The sequence below is a fragment of the Anabrus simplex genome, chromosome 2 (genome assembly GCF_040414725.1).
Source record: "Anabrus simplex isolate iqAnaSimp1 chromosome 2, ASM4041472v1, whole genome shotgun sequence".
Taxonomy (NCBI): domain Eukaryota; kingdom Metazoa; phylum Arthropoda; class Insecta; order Orthoptera; family Tettigoniidae; genus Anabrus; species Anabrus simplex.
The window spans coordinates 715,553,049-715,571,725 of record NC_090266.1 but is presented as its reverse complement, the minus strand read 5'-3'; the positions used below and the strand labels follow the sequence as shown (position 1 = coordinate 715,571,725).

Genomic DNA, 18,677 nt, shown 5'->3' with positions numbered 1-18,677 from the left:
TAGCGTTTTACGGGCTCTATTTCCAGGGCCTTGTATTATAACGTAGGCAACGGATTTCACTATGAAAAAAATAGCATGCGTTCTCTCGCCTATTCACGACCACGTCACCTATGCAGATTACTGTCATTGGGCTTCACTCTGAGCTCCAAGGTATTTCCCTGTATTCTTTACTCCCTGCTGTCCGGCGTAATGTTGATGTTGGCAGAAGCTGTTCAATATTAGATCTTCTAATGTTATTGTACGACGGTTTGAGTCTTTGAGTGCCGAGTGTGTAGATTGTTGTACCGGTGATATGTGGTTGTTGTGCTGTGGATTAAGCTGTGAACATACGTGATGATCTTATTTTAAGTACTGCTCCATCAATTTATAAATCTTATAGACATGGGAGAGCAAACTCACGACGTTCAAACCTGCGAATGGCATGTTGCTCAGGAAACTATTAGTGGTTAGTTCATCTTATGTAGAATTCCTGAGTTTAACTTCGTAGTTTTCCATTGTCGACGTCATACATTACATAGGACGTCCCCATTGTTGCGTCTTCAACATTAGAAGGTGTCTCTGGTCTTCAGGACTCTTAATATCTTTCTTTGTGCATCTTTTGTTTTTTGTGTGCGCTGGAGGGAAAGGTTGGAAGTGTTGAAAGTTAATTATATTAAAATTTAGGGTGATCTCAAACTATAATGGGAATTTTATGGTAGCCATCTCCAGACGACCATAACATTTCTCTATATCATTTCTGTATTTCGGTGTAAGAAATATTCGTTAGGTCGCTGCTGTAATGGATGCTGGTCATTCACTCTAAAACTCTTAATTTACATTGGATGTATTCGGTGAATAATTTTGCGCCGAATGACGAATAATATGCAGTTGATTTATAGGAGTTTGGTACAGGCAATTGCTCCTTGTGATGTATTAAATTCTGCATGAAAATTTGAGGAATTAATTGAAGTGAGGTTAGGGGTATTTTCTTTTACATTAGTGGAAGGGAGATTAGAATGCCAGGTATATTGTTCAAATGTAGCATTCATTGCTTCAAATGGAGGATGCTGTGAGTGTTCTAAAATATTTATTTATAGATTGAATTTCAAGGACATCACGTATCGTTTACTGATTCTAAGAAGTTCTACATGGATTAATTAACTCTGATATAATTTAGTGGATTACACACACACAAAAGGAGCATTCAAGTCATGATTGTCCCCTTAGAACCACTGAGATATTCTTCCAACATGTCCAATATTAGTCAAAATTATTCAGAAGAAATCAAGTGTAATGTATAATGTAAGATGTTCAGTTTTGATTGACTGTACATTGCCTTGTTTTACCTTCTGTCTGATATGAATTGCTGCTAGGGACTTTTGTCATTCTCTCCACTTATGATTTAGACCTAGGCCTACTTTTGGAGAATACAACTAATTCCTTTGTGGAATTCTGCATTTTATTTAAAGTTCTGGTATCCATACTATTGTTTTGAATCATTAGATATTATCCTTTCTTCAGTCTCTAGTAGGTTCTTATCAACATAGCAATTAAAAGGGACAGTAATCTAGTTAATGTGTGAACTGAATTTTCAGTGGAAGAAGATGTAGTGGTTTAGTGAAGGCTATACTATTGATATATCTTTTATTTTCATTTTATTTGTCTTTGAAAATAAAGTTAGTGGAACATAAAACCAATAACATTATTATTTATTACTGTTTAAATTTAATTTTATTGAATCATATAGGCCTATGCCAGTGATTTTGAGTAAGTACAGACGTTTTGTGGGGTGAAGTGTTCGGACTATGGTTAGTGCCAGATTCTGAAAAAGACTTTTTTTTTTTCCAATTTGTTTTACGTCGCACCGACACAGATAGGTCTTATGGTGACGATGGGATAGGAAAGGCTTAGGAGTGGGAAGGAAGCAGCCGTGGCCTAAGTAAGGTACAGCCCCAACATTTGCCTGGTGTGAAAATGGGAAACCACGGAAAACCATCTTCAGGGCTGCCGACAGTGGGGCCCGAACTCGTTATCTCCTGGATGTAATCTCAGCTGTGCGCCCCTTACCGCACGGCCAACTCGCCGCTGAAGAAAAAAGTCCCTCTATGAGGTACAAAACTTTCTAAATTTACCATGTTGTATTGAAAGTGGCATGGACATTTAAGTTACCTCGATCCCTACATTATTAAATTTTTCTTATTCCAGCTGATCAAATGTTCTTACAACCAGAAGAATTCAGTACTTTTTTTCATAGTTTATTTTCAAAGTTGAGGCTGTAGATCATGAAATGCATGATTAACTTATACATTTTACAGCTAAATAGAATTTCTAATTGTGGTGTAGGCCTGTATGGGAATAGGTTTTTGAGAGTGAAAATAGAGTTGAAGCTTTTAATGGTTTATTATTATTCAGATATTCCACTCCTCGCATATAGCTGAATATAAATTAATCAGGTAATTCCTATGTTTTGATATTTGTAATTCATGTCTCCAGCATAGTTTTGAGATAAGTAAAGGGGTCCTTATTTTAGACATCTTCCCTTGTACTTATGATATTTCAGCATTTAAGTTAAGAGCAGTTTTAATTTCTGTTAGGACATCATAGACATTTATAAAAAAGTATTTAGTTTTCTCTACATTTTTATTATTTCAGTTAACCTGTTATAACTCGAGTACATTTAAGTGCAGATTACAATTGTAATGTAGTTATTTTGGTTCATTTGTTGTTTAAGCGGGCCTAACATCTAAGGTTATCGGCCCTGTAGTTATTTTATTAGATAGTAACAGTGTTTGCTTTTGTTGTGTAATCCTTTCGATATATTAGCATTGAACAGTTTTCATTTCTGTTGATGCACAGTAGGCCTAGGGTAAAAAAAAAAAAAAAATAATAATAATCTATCTACACTTAACTTGCGGAGTTTAAACTACATTTCTCTAGTTTCAGTGAACCTACTGTTCCTAGTGTAGTTTATTCACTAGTACAGTAAAACCTTGTTAAGTTTATGAAGGGGAAAGGAAAAAATAATGTAGAAGTGAGATTAATATTCAAATGAAACTTCTTAATACAGTAACATTCAATGTACAGAAAATGCACAAACTTGTACTTCAGTATGGGTCCTGGCCTAAATGAAGGCCAGATACAGTTACTTAGGCCTAAAGAAGGAATCGATTGTGGTTTCATTTTTGGAAGCAATAGGCCTACTGCATTTATAGATAAGAGTTCATAAGAGACTAATGTACTAATTTTGTTATCACTTTTGTTTTTTTGATCTTATATAAAAGTTCTTTTATTTCCAATGCCCTAAGTACTTCTGCCAAGCTGCGAAGTTCTACAGATTCAACATCTGATACACCAAATTCCTCTGAAATATTGCTTTTAACTGCTGGTGGCACAACTTTTACAACTGTTTCCCCATTATTCTACCCACAATACATGAGAATCACAGTCAAAATAAGTGTTACCTAAGTAATACACCAGTATCCTGAACACTTTTCATTCCAGCTTCATTTTCATCCTTTTTTGGAAGCTTTTGCTTATTGTGTCTGGCTGCAATTGGTCCTAAGGTGTTTGTATGAGCCCCGTCGCTTGGATAAGAAAGAAATTACACTAGTCCCATTATGTGTTCAGAATGTTCGGCCCCGCGGTGTAGGGGGCAACACGTCACCCGGCGACCCCGGGTTCAGTTCCCGGCTGGGTCAGGGGTTTTTAATTGTAAATGATTAATAGCCCTGGCCTGGTGTTTGTGTCATCCTTAACATTCCTTTCCTCACACTGAACACTCTACACTTCTGCAATTACAGTTACACACAGGTTTCTCTCATATGGTGAAAGTAGTGGCAAAAGATCTAAAAAAAATAAAAATTAAAAAAAAGTTTTCAGAAGAAGATTACAAAAACTTCATTTACTTGCAGGGTATTGTTCTATTCCGTATTCAGAGGAAAATTACAAAATGAAATGCTATGCCAATAGAATACAGGAATGAGTTGCTATCGGCATATCTGTAAATGTCTTTGTAGGTTTTGCCATCCCACTGTCAATATATGCTATGACATGTTGAACCAGAATCTGCCTGTATTCAATGGATAAATGCAACAAAACAATGGTAGAGGTATAAGAATAATAGTGTACAAATGCAGAAATGAATAAATGTCAAACGTTCAAGGGCCGATGATCTAGATGTTAGGCCTCTTTAAACAATAAGCCTCAAACTCCCAAACTGGGATAATTTTGTAGGCAGAATGAAAAATGTGCTACATATTGAACAAGCAAGTGCAAACATGTAGAAGTAAGAAACATATTTGGAGATGGCGAGGTGCTGGAATATAGTGTCGGAGGGGTTCTTTTATGTGCCACTAAATCTACTGACACGAGACTGACGTATTTGAGCACCTTTTCCATGGTTTCCTATTTTCACACCAGGCAAATGCTGTCGGTGCAATGTAAAGACGTAAAGCAAATTGTAAAAAAAAAAAAAAAAAAAAAAAAAAAAAAAAAAAAAAAAAAAAAAAAAAAAAGTGTGCTGTAAAGGAAACAAACAAGAACGTCATAGCCTGGTAACTAAGCAGTTGAATGGAGCAGACAACTGTCAGTATTTACAGTGTACAAACTACAATAGCTCGTGAACTACTTGTACTAGAAACCTGAAAGAAAAAAAGAAAAACTTGTGTTGATATTCTAATTTATACTCTTGTTTTGTTAATGTCAGTAGGTATTGTTCCATTTTAAGGCTGCGAAAACAAAACCTACGTAATATGAATCCAACCAAAATTCTTGGATGACTATGCTTCTAATGGAACAGCGCTTAAAAACTGGACATAAAAATTAAAAAGAAACAGAAGATCATTCTTCTTATGGATTGATGTGCAGCATATCCACCTCAAATCGTTGTGGAGAATGACCGAGTGGAATTTTTCCCTCCTAACTGTACCAGTGTTCTACAACCGCTTGATTTGGGCATCATTGCAAATTTCAAAGTACCTTATAGAAAAATGGTGGTTCAACATTTAATAACACTGAGTGATGCAGGAAATCAACCTTTCTCTATTAATTTGCTACAAGCCATGGACTTCATTTTGGCTGCCTGGAAGCAGATGTCATCCTCCACAATCAGCAACTGTTTCCGCAAAGCTGGTGTCTTACTAGAAGAGGCTGCCTCTAATGATGATTATGGGGACGAAGTTTTGTCTGGCAGTGAGCTAATGCTACTTGAGTGTGTAGAATTCGATACTTTTGTGCATTTTGCTGATAATCTGGCTGTATGTGGAGAACTACCGGATGAAGAGATTATTGCTGATGTATACCAACAACGTGGTGGTAATGGACCAGCTACAAGCGATAATGACAGTGATGTAGATGGAGATAACGACTTCAATCTTGAAACACCTGAACTGATTGAAGTGTTAAGTGCAATCGATGTGTGCAGGCATTACATCAGTGCGAAAAGTTGTAGTGAAAATGCTTTGAATTCATTTCTAAGTATGCAAAAGGAGGTTTATACTCTTAATGCAAGAAAAGTGAAACAAGCCAAACTACAATATTTTCTGCCTTAATGTAATTATTAATTACAAGGATTTACACATGTAGGTTTATTCCATTGGCATTTCAGTAAATATGTGATGTATTGTGTAAGTCTGGTTTCTAAGTAATTCTGAGTTACAAGTAGTTTTTTCTCTTCCGCTAGATATACATGTAAGACAGGTTCAACTGTAGTACCATATCTGAAGTACTTATTTGATTATTGTTTTCATGAAGGAGCTATAGCAAATGAATGGAGAGTTGCGGTAGTAGCCCCTGTGTATAAAGGAAAGGGTGATAGACATAAAGCTGAAAATTACAGGCTGGTAAGTTTGACATGCATTGCATGTAAGCTTTGGGAATGCATTCTTTCTGATTATATTAGACATATTTGCAAAAAGTAATAACTGGGTCAATAGAAGGCAGTTCGGGTTTAGGAAAGGTTATTCCACTGAAGCTCAACTTGTAGGATTCCGGAAGGATTCAGGTCAAATGGACTGTATCGTGGTTGACCTGTCTAAAGCATTTGATAGGGTGGATAATGTGAGACTACTGGCAAAAATGAGTGCAATTGGACTAGACAAAAGAGTGACTGAATGGTTTGCTATATTTCTAGAAAATAGATCTCAGAGAATTAGAGCAGGCAAGGCTTTATCCATCCCTGTAATAATTAAGAGGGCAATTCTTCAAGTCAGTATTATTGGAACTTTGTTTCCTTATATATATAAATGACATGAGTAAAGAAGTGGAATCAGAGATAAGGTTTTTTGCAGAGGATGTTATTCTGTATAGAGTAATAAATAAGTTAGGCCTACAAGATTGTGGGCAACTGCAAAATGACTTCGATAAAGTTGTGAGATGGACAGCAGGCAATGGTATGATGATAAACAGGGTTAAAAGTCAGGTTGTGAGTTTCACAAATAGGAAAATCCTCTCTGTCTTAATTACTGCATTGATGGGGTGAAAGTTCCTTTTGGGGATCATTGTATGTATCTAGGTGTTAACATAACGAAGGATCTTCATTGGGGTAATCACATAAATGGGATTGTAAATAAAGGGTACAGATCTCTGCACATGGTTATGAGGGTGTTTAGGGGTTGTAGTTAGGATGTAAAGGAGAGGGCATATAAGTCTGGTAAGACCCCAACTAGAGTATGGTTCCAGTGTATGGGACCCTCACCACGAGTACTTGATTCATGAACTGGAAAAAATCCAAAGAAAAGCAGTTCAATTTGTTCTGGGTGACTTCCGACAAAAGTGTAGCGTTACAAAAGTGTTGCAAAGTTTGGACTGGGAGGACTTGGGAGAAAGAGGACGAGCTGCTCGACTAAGTGGTAAGTTGATGATACAGATGTTGATTCCCGTAGGGAACCTGAAATATTTGTTCCGAATGAGTAAATTTATAATACCAATATAGTTGGTCCGTTATTGGACATTATAAATTTTCCAGCTGACTCATTCCTGGTTGCCAGCGTTTCACCCCAGTGTAGTGTTGGCTACTGAATGCATGATTCGAAGCAGTGTATCGATTCATTCAAGTGTCCGAGTGAGTCCATTCACAGGAACGGCGAGCTCACGGCACACGATTCAGCTTACTCCCAGTGGACAGTGCTGAGTGGCGCACTCACTGGACGGTGACGGGGAGCCGAGCTTCTGCTGCACCGAGACAGTGAATCATGGCACATCGAAAGAATCGTGAACGAGTGCGGCTCAGTGAGGCACATGATACACACGGCTCCTTATCGGCTCAGTGAGGCACATGGTACACACGGCTCCTTATCGGCTCACTGGACACGCGGAGAGCCGAGCTTCCGCTGCAGCGAGACATACAGTGAGCCATAACACACCGAAAGAATCGTGAATGAGCCGGCTCAGTGAGGCACAAGATATGCACGGCTCCTTATCGGCTCACTGCAGCGAGACATACAGTGAGCCGTGCTACACTGAAAGAATCGTATGCTATAATGGACTCTCGAGCTCAGCTCATTTGAAAATAATACCCATTTGCATTCACTGTCCTCTCCTTACAGGGAGGTTTAAATAATAGATGGATTTATTTGCAGTGTTAAAAAGGTAGTCACAACATAATTCTGAAGTAGCTAGTAAGTAGGTAGGCTATTAGGTTATACTATTTATTAGTTTAATGAATCTTAGTATTATAACTTAGTTGACATTTGACAATTAAACTCGACTCTAGCCTGCCCTATGACTATGAGTCATGCTCACGACCACTCAAAAGTACCTGTTTTATATTGGGAAGAACGGCTCAGTATTCTCTCAGTTCATATGTCACATCGTTGCACAAAACTTCAATCATATGTGGACAGACGCAATAACAGTATGTTGAATCAGAAAACCAGTGGGCTACTGTACATCTCGGGTAGCCTATACAAAATATGACGATTTAAAAAAAAATCCTCAGTTGATAGAAAAATACATATTTTCAAAAACGACTGAGCGAGTTGTCGTGCGGTTAATGTCGCGTGGCTATGCACTTGCATTCGGGGGATAGTGGGTTCGAATCCCACTGTCGGCAGCCGTTAAGATGGTTTTCCGTAGTTTCCCCATTTTCACACCAGGAAATGCTGGGACTGTACTTTAATTCATGCCATGGCTGCTACCTTCCTAATCCTAACCTTTCCCCCCCTGCGTCCCCGGAAACCTTCAATGTATTAGAGTAACTAGCATTTTTTTAAAGAAAGGAGTTCATAGTATGAAGACCAGATGGCAGCTGCGAGCACTGAATGCTGTTGCTGCTGTCTTACCAGCACATACTACACAGATGCAGTAGGAGCGGTGACCAATGAGCCGTGAATCGGATCACTGTATCGATTCAGTAACGTGAACGGAATCAAATGAATCGATTCAGTAAAATGAATCGAATGTCCCATCACTACCCCAGTGTGCGAAGTCGGGATCATCAGTTGGTAAATAGCACACCCACCAAGACGCATGGCTAGTGCATACCGTGGAGACCACTGCATAGGCTACTTGCAGCCACCGGCAGTGCCGATGCATTACGAGAGACTTTGTTTCATTTTCAAAAATTGACGCCTGCCTGGCCATCAGATGATACAGATGTTGATTCCCATAGGGGGACCTGATATATTTGTTCCGAATGAGTAAATTTATTGGTATTATAAGTGGTTTGTTCCAAGCTGTCAGCGGAGAGATGATGTGGAATGACATTAGTAGACGAATACGTTTGAGTGGTGTCTTTGAAAGTAGGAAAGATCACAATATGAAGATAAAGGTGGAATTGCAAATTGGGGCAAATATTCTTTTATAGGAAGGGGAGTTAGGGATTGGAATAACTTACCAAGGGAGATGTTCAGTAAATTCGCAATTTCTTTGAAATCATTTAAGAAAATACTAGGAAACAACAGATAGGGAATCTGCCACCTGGGCGACTGCCCTAAATGCAAATCAGGATTGATTGATTGATTGATTGATTGATTGATTGATTGATTGATTGATTGATTGATAACACCATGGGTCTGCGTTGCTTGTGAGTAGTACCCTTATGTGCTGGTGGGATGTAGTGTTTACAGTACACTGTGTCTTCTGGTATAGGCTAGAGCAATTTTGTTACTTTCATTGATCTGTCTCTGTCTTATACTTGGCTTTGACAATATGAAAGTGACTGAGGTATGAGCGATGCTAGTAATGCCATTCCTTATGCAGCTAGTCCCTGCTATGAATGGTGTGAAACTGTTGCTCATAGGGTCGGTTGGTGCATGCATTTCAGTGGGCTTGGCAGACTGTGGAATAGCAACTTCTGGTTCAGTGAGGAAAGCAATGGGGAACTACCTCACTCCTCATACCCTAGTACGCCTCTTCATTGATGCCTGGGCCATCTATGACAGCTGATGGCGAAGCTGTTGAGAATCCAACCAGCCTTCGGTCTGATGACTAAACAAATATACATACATAAATTTCCTAACAGCTTCCTTATTTACAAAAGCTTTTGTTTCACTAATTTTTTTATGTACTCCCTATATTATTTTTATTATTAAAAAATACATTGCAATTGGGAAATATCTCAGTGGCAGTGGTCACTTACAGTAGTGTAATAATAAAGTAAAGTTAAAGCATAATTACCCAACAACTACAACAAGAGTACAACAAGCAATTCCATAGAAAGAAAATATTACAAGAAATACTACTAGTTTAACATCCTAAATCCAGCAGAAAACCACAAATTCATTTTCTGTCATTTACAACCTTTACTATTCACTTTACACTAGCGCTAACGATAGTCTTAAACAATTTTATACCAGAAGGGAATTTATTAAAGTCTGTTGCAAGTAATTTATTCCAATTCCTTATGGTCCTGTTTACATAGGAAAACTTGCCCACATCCGTATGTTGGTTTCTGGCTGTAATTTTATGCTTGTGATCATTTCTTGATAAGTACGCAGTATCAGTGACTCTAGCGCAGCACTTCTTTCCCCTTTGTTTGTCATTGTATGATAGAAATTTTGAACAATTATTTGAGTCAGAGGGAGAATTTAGATCATCATCAGGCATAATAGAAAGACACTTATTCTAGGAAGAAGACAGTAATAAGTAAAAGGAAATTCATTGTTGGTTTTGTCATTGGCAGAACACTGGAAAATAAAACTTGCAGGGCTAATTACATTGCGTGATGTAAGGACAGGGTTAGTGATAGTGAGTGGTTTCTTATGAGGAGAGACATACGGACATCATGGGACCAGAAAACTTAAAAGTGTAACATGGCCCTTCTCTCTTCATTCTGTATTGTCACATTTCCTTCACTATACACCACTAGCAGGCACAATTTTGCAGTGGGTGGTGTCAGTAGCAGCGGTTGGGAATTAAAAGTGGGGGGAAACAAAATTACGGACAACAAAAAGTACCTGTGTTATTGGGATATAGGGGGGGTATAGGCATGTAACCTGGAATAAAAGCTACAAAGTGGTACATTATTTTTATGCTCTCTGTGCAAATTTTAACAGAGAGGTAAAGGTTTTACCAATTTAAGTGCAGTATTAACAGTTTTTGAGATATTGATTCAATACTAGACTACAGAATAAAACTTTCACTAAATAGAAGTACGGCATGTTTATACAATTAAAAATCATTTAGTATTTGATTACACACAAAGAAACTAACAGACAATAAAGAGACTGCCTGCCGGGCTGAGTGACTCAGACAGTTGAGGCACTGGCCTTCTGACCCCAATTTGGCAGGTTCAATCCTGGCTCAGTCCGGTGGTATCTAAAGGTGCTCAATTACGTCAGCCTCGTGTCAGTAGATATACTGGCACGTAAAAGAAGTCCTGCAGGACAAAATTCCGGCACCTTGGTGTCTCCGGAAACCATAAAAGTAGTTAGTGGGACGTAAAGCAAATAACATTATTATTATTATTATAATTATTATAAGAGACTGCCAGCCGGATTAATACGGGCGACAATCGGTGAATCATACCTCAGTGTCCTTGATCTCGGCAAAAAGACATACCCCTGCTACCCCTTTTTGTAGCACATGCAACGTCTCCACTACTTAATGAGGTGCTATGCAAATCGGTTAGCAGTGACGAAGGACATTTTGTACCTATTTCTGCTAATAATTAAAGAAAATAAACCAAAGAGCTAGCTGATAAGATAACGGGGCTCGTACATTTTTTTAATAATCCCAATAATTCCTAGTTTCAGCCAGCTAAAATGGAATAAAAATGGAATGTTTTCTCCACAAAGTGGGGGGGGGGGGGTGGCGACTGCCGCCCCCTCGCCCCCCTTAGTTGCTGCTGTTGGGTGGCGTATGATGTGGGAAGGGACATGTGAGCCTGGTATTCAACCATGATTCAGTATGTTTCCACACAGCATCACATAAACACTCGAAACATTGCCAGTTGTTACAAAAAATATGCTATTTGACATTAACCCACACCTGAGGCGCCAGCGAGTCAGTGCTGTACATCAAGCAAGATAGTGACTAGAAAAACCATGGCCTGTTTCCCTTCGTAGGTAAAGCACCGTGACGTACCATTATGCCACCAATAACAATGAGCTCCTTGCCTAACAAATCCTCAGCAATGAGAAACAGGAATTGCAGTATACAGGAGTTGCAGGTAAACATGAAGGAAAACCTGGTAGAACAACCATAGCATTGTGACAAAAATGAGTCTGAAAAGGTGGAAAGTATTAAGAATAGGAAAGAAGAGGAGATGTGTATGACGATTAAAAGTTACTTGAATGAGCTGTATGATAGAATGTAGAAGCAAGTCTGATCGCACTGCTGTTAATCAGACAGGAGCACATAGAAGCTCGTCTGTTTTTTTCTAGGTATAGAAAATAATATGGAAAAGAAAAGGAAAATAGTCAGCTATGAGTAACAGGTACTACTGTATACAGAAACAGGAACCACAGTATAGGAGCTCTAGGAAAGCTTGGTAGAACAACACTATAGTTTTGTGGCCAAAGTGAGCCGAAAAGGTGGAAAGTATTAAGAATAAAAGATAGAACTACAAGAACACAAGAAGTGTATGATGAACAAGTTAGTTCAGTGAACAGTATAAAGCTGTCTGAAAGAACGCAGAAGCATGTCAGATTGTATGGCTGTAAAGTAGACAATTGACAGTGAACACAGTGAAATTCTCTCACAGAATATCCTCTTCCTGCAAGCTTTGTGCATGTCTTACTTAGTCTACTCAAGCGGACATTGCAATGCTTCCAATTGCCTCGTTCGTGAGTGTGTTAACATCTGCTCTTCAGCACTTGACTGAAATGCATTGGCAGTGTGGTGCAAATGTCTCAAGGGTTGGTTAAATGTGGTTTACAGTGTCCCAGAGGGACGTACCGAGACTTGTTCCTCGCGCCGTAAGACTTAAAATGAGCTTCGTTTTGTTCTTGAGTGACAAACTCAATTTTTCCCTCTATTAGTGTGTGGTTTGGTGTTTGTGGATAATGTAGCAATATAGAACAACATGGAGGAGGGAGTACAAAGCAAAATTAATTTGTGGAGAATTAAATTTGAAGAGTTTGGAATGAAAGTGCGGACAATGAAAATTAGCAAGGAGAATTATTCTGAGTGCAACTTGCAACTGCACGACAGACAGGTTGAGGTATTAAATCAATTCCAATATCTCAGGTAGCATGATGGCCAGTAATGTCAAGGCGGAGCTGAATGTACTGAACAAATATACCTAAGGGTCCAGTTTGTACAGTCTTGTGCGAAACTTTGTATGGGACAGGAAGGTTCCTCAAAGAACAAAATTTGCCCTATACAAGTCATATCTCATTGCCATTCTTATATATTCCTTGGAAACATGCGCACTAACATCAAAGATCATAAGCAAGATTCGAGCTTGTGAGATTAAGTTTCTTAGAACTGCCCTCCAAAAAATTGACTTTTATCACATTACAAACAGAGAGATCCGAACAAACCTAGGGTTAACTGAGTCTCTGGAGCAAAGACTAATGCCATCAAGACTTAAACTTTTTGGTTGCATGTTAAAAGAATGAATTGCACAAGAATACCACATGCTTATAAAGAAAATTAACTTGCAGAAGATTAAGAAAAAGATTAATATACTAAGGGAAGATGTGGAGAACAGATGACTGAGTTGGAAATTTGTCATGAACAACAAAACATTTTTGGACAAACGGTATCGAAGAGTGCTCACGTACAAACACCCTACCCGGCATGCTGGAAGAATTCAACGATGATCATTAGCAAGTGCTGTTGTGGCAAAGGATCTAAATCTAAGGCAGAAGCTGAATTTTGAAAAATCCTTTCTTAATGCACCACTAGGGCAAACAATGAACCTATGTTCTTAATTTCAGCTTTCTAGGTGTATTTATCTGGAGATATTGTGGTCAGTGAGTGGTGTGTGTGTGTGTGTGTGTGTGTGTGTGTGTGTGTGTGTGTGTGTGTGTGTGTGTGTGTGTGTGTGTGCGCGCGCGCGAAATAATTACCAAGGAAGATGTTCAATTACCTAATTTTCAACTTCTTTGAGATAGTTAAGAAAAGACTAGGTAAACAACTGATGGGCTACCTCATTTACAGCCCTAAATGCAGATCAGTTGTTATTAATTGATGTGAGCTTTATCTGTTTTTTCATGAAAGGGGAGTTGCTGTAGTAGCCCCTGTGTATAAAGGAAAAGGTGATAGACATAAAACTGAAAATTAAAGACCAGTAAGTTTGACATTCATTGCATGTAAGCTTTGGGAAAGCATTCGTTCTGATTGATTATGTTAGACATGTATGCAAAAGAATACCAAGGTAAATAACAGATTTTGAGAACATTTAGTGAAGAAATAAAGCAAAGCTCAACAAATAAAAGAAATGAAATCCAGAGTATAATACGCTTTGCTGTTAGGTTTAATTTCATTAAACAAAGATAAATGTGTAAACTTTTAATTTTAACCAGGGAGGGAAAGGGGAGGGGGGGACTATGGCCCCCATTAACTCCTCTCTGGATCTGCCTTTTCAATGACGGTTTTTGTTAAAGACTATGTAAAAATCCATCAAATTATTTTGTAGATGAGAGAAACCATCATTACGAAAATGAAAATAGATCTATGGCCGTAGAAAACCAGATTGCTACCAAGAAACACTTGTAGTGCAAACACTTGTCTGACTAACCAAATTACCGGTAGTCCTTGAAATTAGGGCTGAGCAAGTAAGCAACTCATGAGTGTTGCTCCTGCTTACCGTCACATTGGAAGTTTAGAATACCTTCATGTTTTGTTGCTGTAGCAGAGACTGCAACCTTCCGCTCATCTGTGCTCTCCAAAGGATACAGTAGAGTGCACATGCTTCTCTGTGCCTTGGTTGTTGGATTTACTTCACATTGCTGTTTGGATTTTCTTATTCTCTGCTCTGCTTGATTACTTCATCAAATGGTGTTAAGTTATTGCTAATTAAGTCATTGCTAATTAAGTCATTTTGCCATTTATGCAGCTGACTTATAAGTAGTTGGTGTTTTTTGCCAGGCTGAGTGGCTCAGACGGTTGAGGCACTGGCCCTCTGACCCCAACTTGGCAGATTCGATCCTGGCTCAGTCAGATACCTCAAATACCTCAGCCTCATGTCGGTAGATTTACTGGCATGTAAAAGAACTCCTGCAGGACTAAATTCTGGCACCTCGGGGTCTCCAAAAAATGTCAAAGTTGTTGGTGGAACGTTCAAGCAGTAACATTATTCATTAGTAATTGGTTTTGTAAGTCAATAAATCTTAATTCCACATGCTCTGGGCTGAGTGGTAGAGTATTTTCCTTCTGAGCCCATGTCAGCAGGTATTTGAAGATGCTCAAATACACCATAGTCATGTCCACAGATGTACATGCATGTTAAAGAGCTCCTGCAGGACAAAATTTTGGCACATTGGCATCTCCAAAACCTCCAAATAAGTAGTTAGTGGGATGTAAATTTTAAATAACATTTTTATTATTGATTGCACATGCAGGAAAAAAAGGGCTTGTACAAAAGAAACAGTGTCCCAAATCAGTATAATTAATTTGTAGACATTATTTTCTACTAATTACCTACAAATAGTGTTTAGTCAGGTAAGCAAATAACAAATAGTGCAAGGAAAGGATCGGTGCCTTTGGAAGGGTTCAGCTGGGAGAGAGGAATGGAAGATGAGGGATGTGGTTTGGGCAGCTGCTGCAACGAAAGTCAAGATGGTGCAGACAGCTTGCTCACTGCTGGCTCATGAGTAACAATGAGTACTGCAAACTTTTGCTGCAGTTACACGTGCCTGTTATAGATAGAAATTATGGATACAAAGGGTAATTGACAAGAGTTGTTTCATTTACCAAGGTACACTTTTAAAATGTTATTTTAGGGGATGACAAGAGAACTTCATTAGAAATTTATTTTAATAAATAAATGACTGTAGTAAACCTCATAGGCAAATTTATTCTTTTCACTGCACAAGACTTGTAGTTCTGTGCTCTAAATAATATAGCAGTTCGTGATGGTTTTCGTGCGAGAGAGACAACTGATAGAATAAAGAGAGGAAGATTTTGTGCATGTGTGGAATAGCCAATCACCTCCGCTACAATCTTTCCTACTTCAGTATGTCTCTGAATCAGTGTTGCCAACTTATATTTTCAAGATCCGCTAAATACTACTAAAAATCCGCTAAAATTTCGCCAAGAAATCCGATCTCAAATAATGAGCAATAATAATAATAATAATAATAAAAATCAAAGTAAATGTCTGCACATACCTGATCTGTGAGTTTCACTGGGATTAAGTCCTTGCCTGCGAGCCGGCAAGCTAAAACTTGTAGGCGTTTTAGTGCTGGGTGCAAATTAGGTGAATCCCCTACTTCAAGACCATATACCAAACTCGCCGGTTCATTAAACGTTCTTCCTTCATAACATAAATATAAATGCTACTCTCTCACAGTTTCATTCTCTGTCGTCATTCATCAGCTAAGGGATAAGTGCCCTTTCCCCACATGCATTACAAATTTATGAGACCATGATCTCATAACATCAAAGCCAAAGCCAAATAACATGATTTCCTCATGTGACTGCTAGCTCCTGACAAGAAATACGGAGTAGATCGTAGACAGACTGGAGTACAAATTAAAAAAAAAAACGTAAAATGGATAAAACACTAAATTCCGCTATAATAAATCTAGAATTCCTCCAAAAAAAATCTGCTGTCCGCTAAATGATATATTTCTCCGCCGGCAGTCTTATAATTCCACCAAATTTAGCGGAAAATCCGCTAAGTTAGCAACACTGCTCTGAATGATCACCCTGCCGGCCTCTGTCATTGTTCTCATCTCATGTCACAGTGAACTCTATCCCAGAATGAGCGCTTGTTGATAGGCAAACGATTTCACCCAACACCTCCTAGATATCTAGGGGGTGTTGCTTAACCTTGCCCGGCAATTGTAGCTTTGTTGAAGTGATGTGTTTCCTGAGTAGATAAGGAAGTGAAATTTGTTCATCCTGGAATACTGATAATATTATTATTTGATTAATTTGTGGGTGAAAGAAAAATAGGTAGACTGTGTTTAGTATTTACATAACAATATTAAATACAAGTATTTATAGCCAACCTGGACAAACTATGAAGTTCTCTTTTTATGTTACGATAAGTGATAGCGTGAGAAGTAAAGTCATTTAGCATAGGTTCAGTAAGTAGATTTAGTGACTGTGATATTAGATATATTTAAGACAATGCCATCTGTGAACTCTAGAAGTTCAGAACAAGAAGCTGCTTGCACAAGCAAGGGAGATAATTTATAAAGTGACGAAGTTCATGGAAAAGGAAACCAAACGGGGACTCACTCTACCACTGTAGTCAGCTCTAGCAGAAATTTCAGAAGCAACAGGATTGTCTTGAAGTGCTTTGTCAGTAAAAATTTAGAATGAAAGCAATGATGTTGAAAATAAGAGGGCTGATTACATAACATTAAAACTGGCAGACTTACTGTAAGTTTATGGATAAACTTTAAAAACTCATTATGTTTCAAATAAATTGCACACAGTTTTTCTCTAGTGTTTGGTTATTCACATTTTGTGCTAGATTTTCTCTATCACACCATGAACAATAAACTAATGCTAGACTGTGTTAGAATAAGGTTAACCCCCCTGTGGGTGGGGGGACGCAGACGAAGACTATACCCACGGTATCCCCTGCCTGTCGTAGAAGGCGACTAGAAGGGTTATGTGGCCATCGGTCCCCTCTTTTTTGTTTTAGGGTTCGTTGTAGACCGATTCAAAATTCTTGATGTGCGCGCTGTTTGGAGATGGGCCTCTTACGTGTGTGACTACACCTGAAAGCCCACTCGTGATCGCCCAGGAAACCTGCGGGTGTGAGCACCATGTACCCATGCAGTAGTATCGGCCTGACAACACAGGTCCCCGCACAGCCGAATGCCAGAAGGACATATTGTTTTTTTTTTATTCTTTCCTCTATATTTATTACTCTGTACACACTATGTGGTACATGCTATTGAGGGTGATTAGAGGAAGGGAGCCTTAGAGCTCATTGCCTCACTCATTCCGTATTAGGCATCAAGGCATCGTCCAAAATCGGACCCCAGGCAATACCTGCTATAAGCAGGTGGGTATTGCCTTGGCTGCTTGGTTAGGCTACACAAGCCCCTGATCGGAGTGGGTGGCATTTGAGGAGGATGATTTTGGGCATGACTTCAAAACGTCTTCAACCTGCCCAAGGTGGTCCCCCACTGAAGTCGTTAACTTTTTATTCCTTGGGGGGTTCAACCCCCTGGGAACAAGCTCAGCGTGAAGGAATGGGATCCAGCTTCCCTAGGTTTCTGGTTGCTACCAGTACTGATGGGAGTGACTTCAAGCTGGTGAAGTCTGTTTTGTTTAGTAGGCACATAGAAGGTGTTTGCGGCGAACTGGAAAATCTGAAAAAAATGCGCAGCGGTAGTTTGTTGCTAAAGACGTGCACTGCCGTGCAAGCTGATCGGTCTTTCAAGTGCGACAACTTTGGCGATATTCCCGTCAAAGTGGAGTAGCATAACACCTTGAATCTGGTTCGTGGAGTTATCTTCCACCGTGATCTCATCTTGAACACTGATGATGAGTTGATGGAAGACATGAAGCACACTGGCGTGGCGCATTACACGCAAAGTCAATGGCGAAGATGTTGCCAAGGGTGTGTTCATTGTCTCCTTCAAATTGTCAGTGTTACCAGAAAAAGTCAAGGTAACAACCCATCGCTGCGATGTGAGGCCGTACATCCCGCCTCCCGTGCACTGCTATCAGTGCCTCAGGCACATGGTATCTCATTGCTCGAATCAGTCTGTATGTGGTACCTGTGGCAGAGGAGCTCACGGCGCGGAAGAGTGCACAATTCCTTACAGTGCACTAACTGCCCTGGTCTTCATTCGCCTCGAGATCAGAACTGTCCGGTATATCTCGGTGAGAAGAAGATTGAGGGGATCAAGACCCTGGATGGTCTTTCCTCCAGGAAGCACGCCGTAAGTTCAATTATATTAATGCACCCGTCAAGAAGTTAAGACTACACGAACATAGCACAGAGTCTTCCCGGTTCGTCGTTTATGTCTTCTAACCCTGTTGCGATTGCTGCGCCCAAGGCGGCTGTTGCTCCTGCGAGCAAAGCCACAAAGAGTAAATGCTTGAAGGGGGAGACCACCCCACCTTCGACCACAAAGAAGTGTCTGCTGGCTGGGACTCCTAAGCTGGCACAGCAGGGGGAA

At 39.4% G+C, this 18,677-nt stretch overlaps 1 protein-coding gene across 1 annotated transcript in view; it reads left to right on the top strand.

The window, feature by feature from the left end:
* The first annotated feature begins 247 nt into the window (after positions 1–247).
* The window catches only part of LOC136863061 (dnaJ homolog subfamily C member 2), a 153,538-nt gene continuing 135,108 nt past the window's right edge, over positions 248–18,677 (top strand). Inside the window, exon 1 of the mRNA XM_067139391.2 lies at positions 248–445. Within this exon, the coding sequence (XP_066995492.2) occupies positions 382–445 (64 nt within the window). The 5' untranslated portion in view covers positions 248–381. The remainder of the gene's footprint in view (positions 446–18,677) is intronic.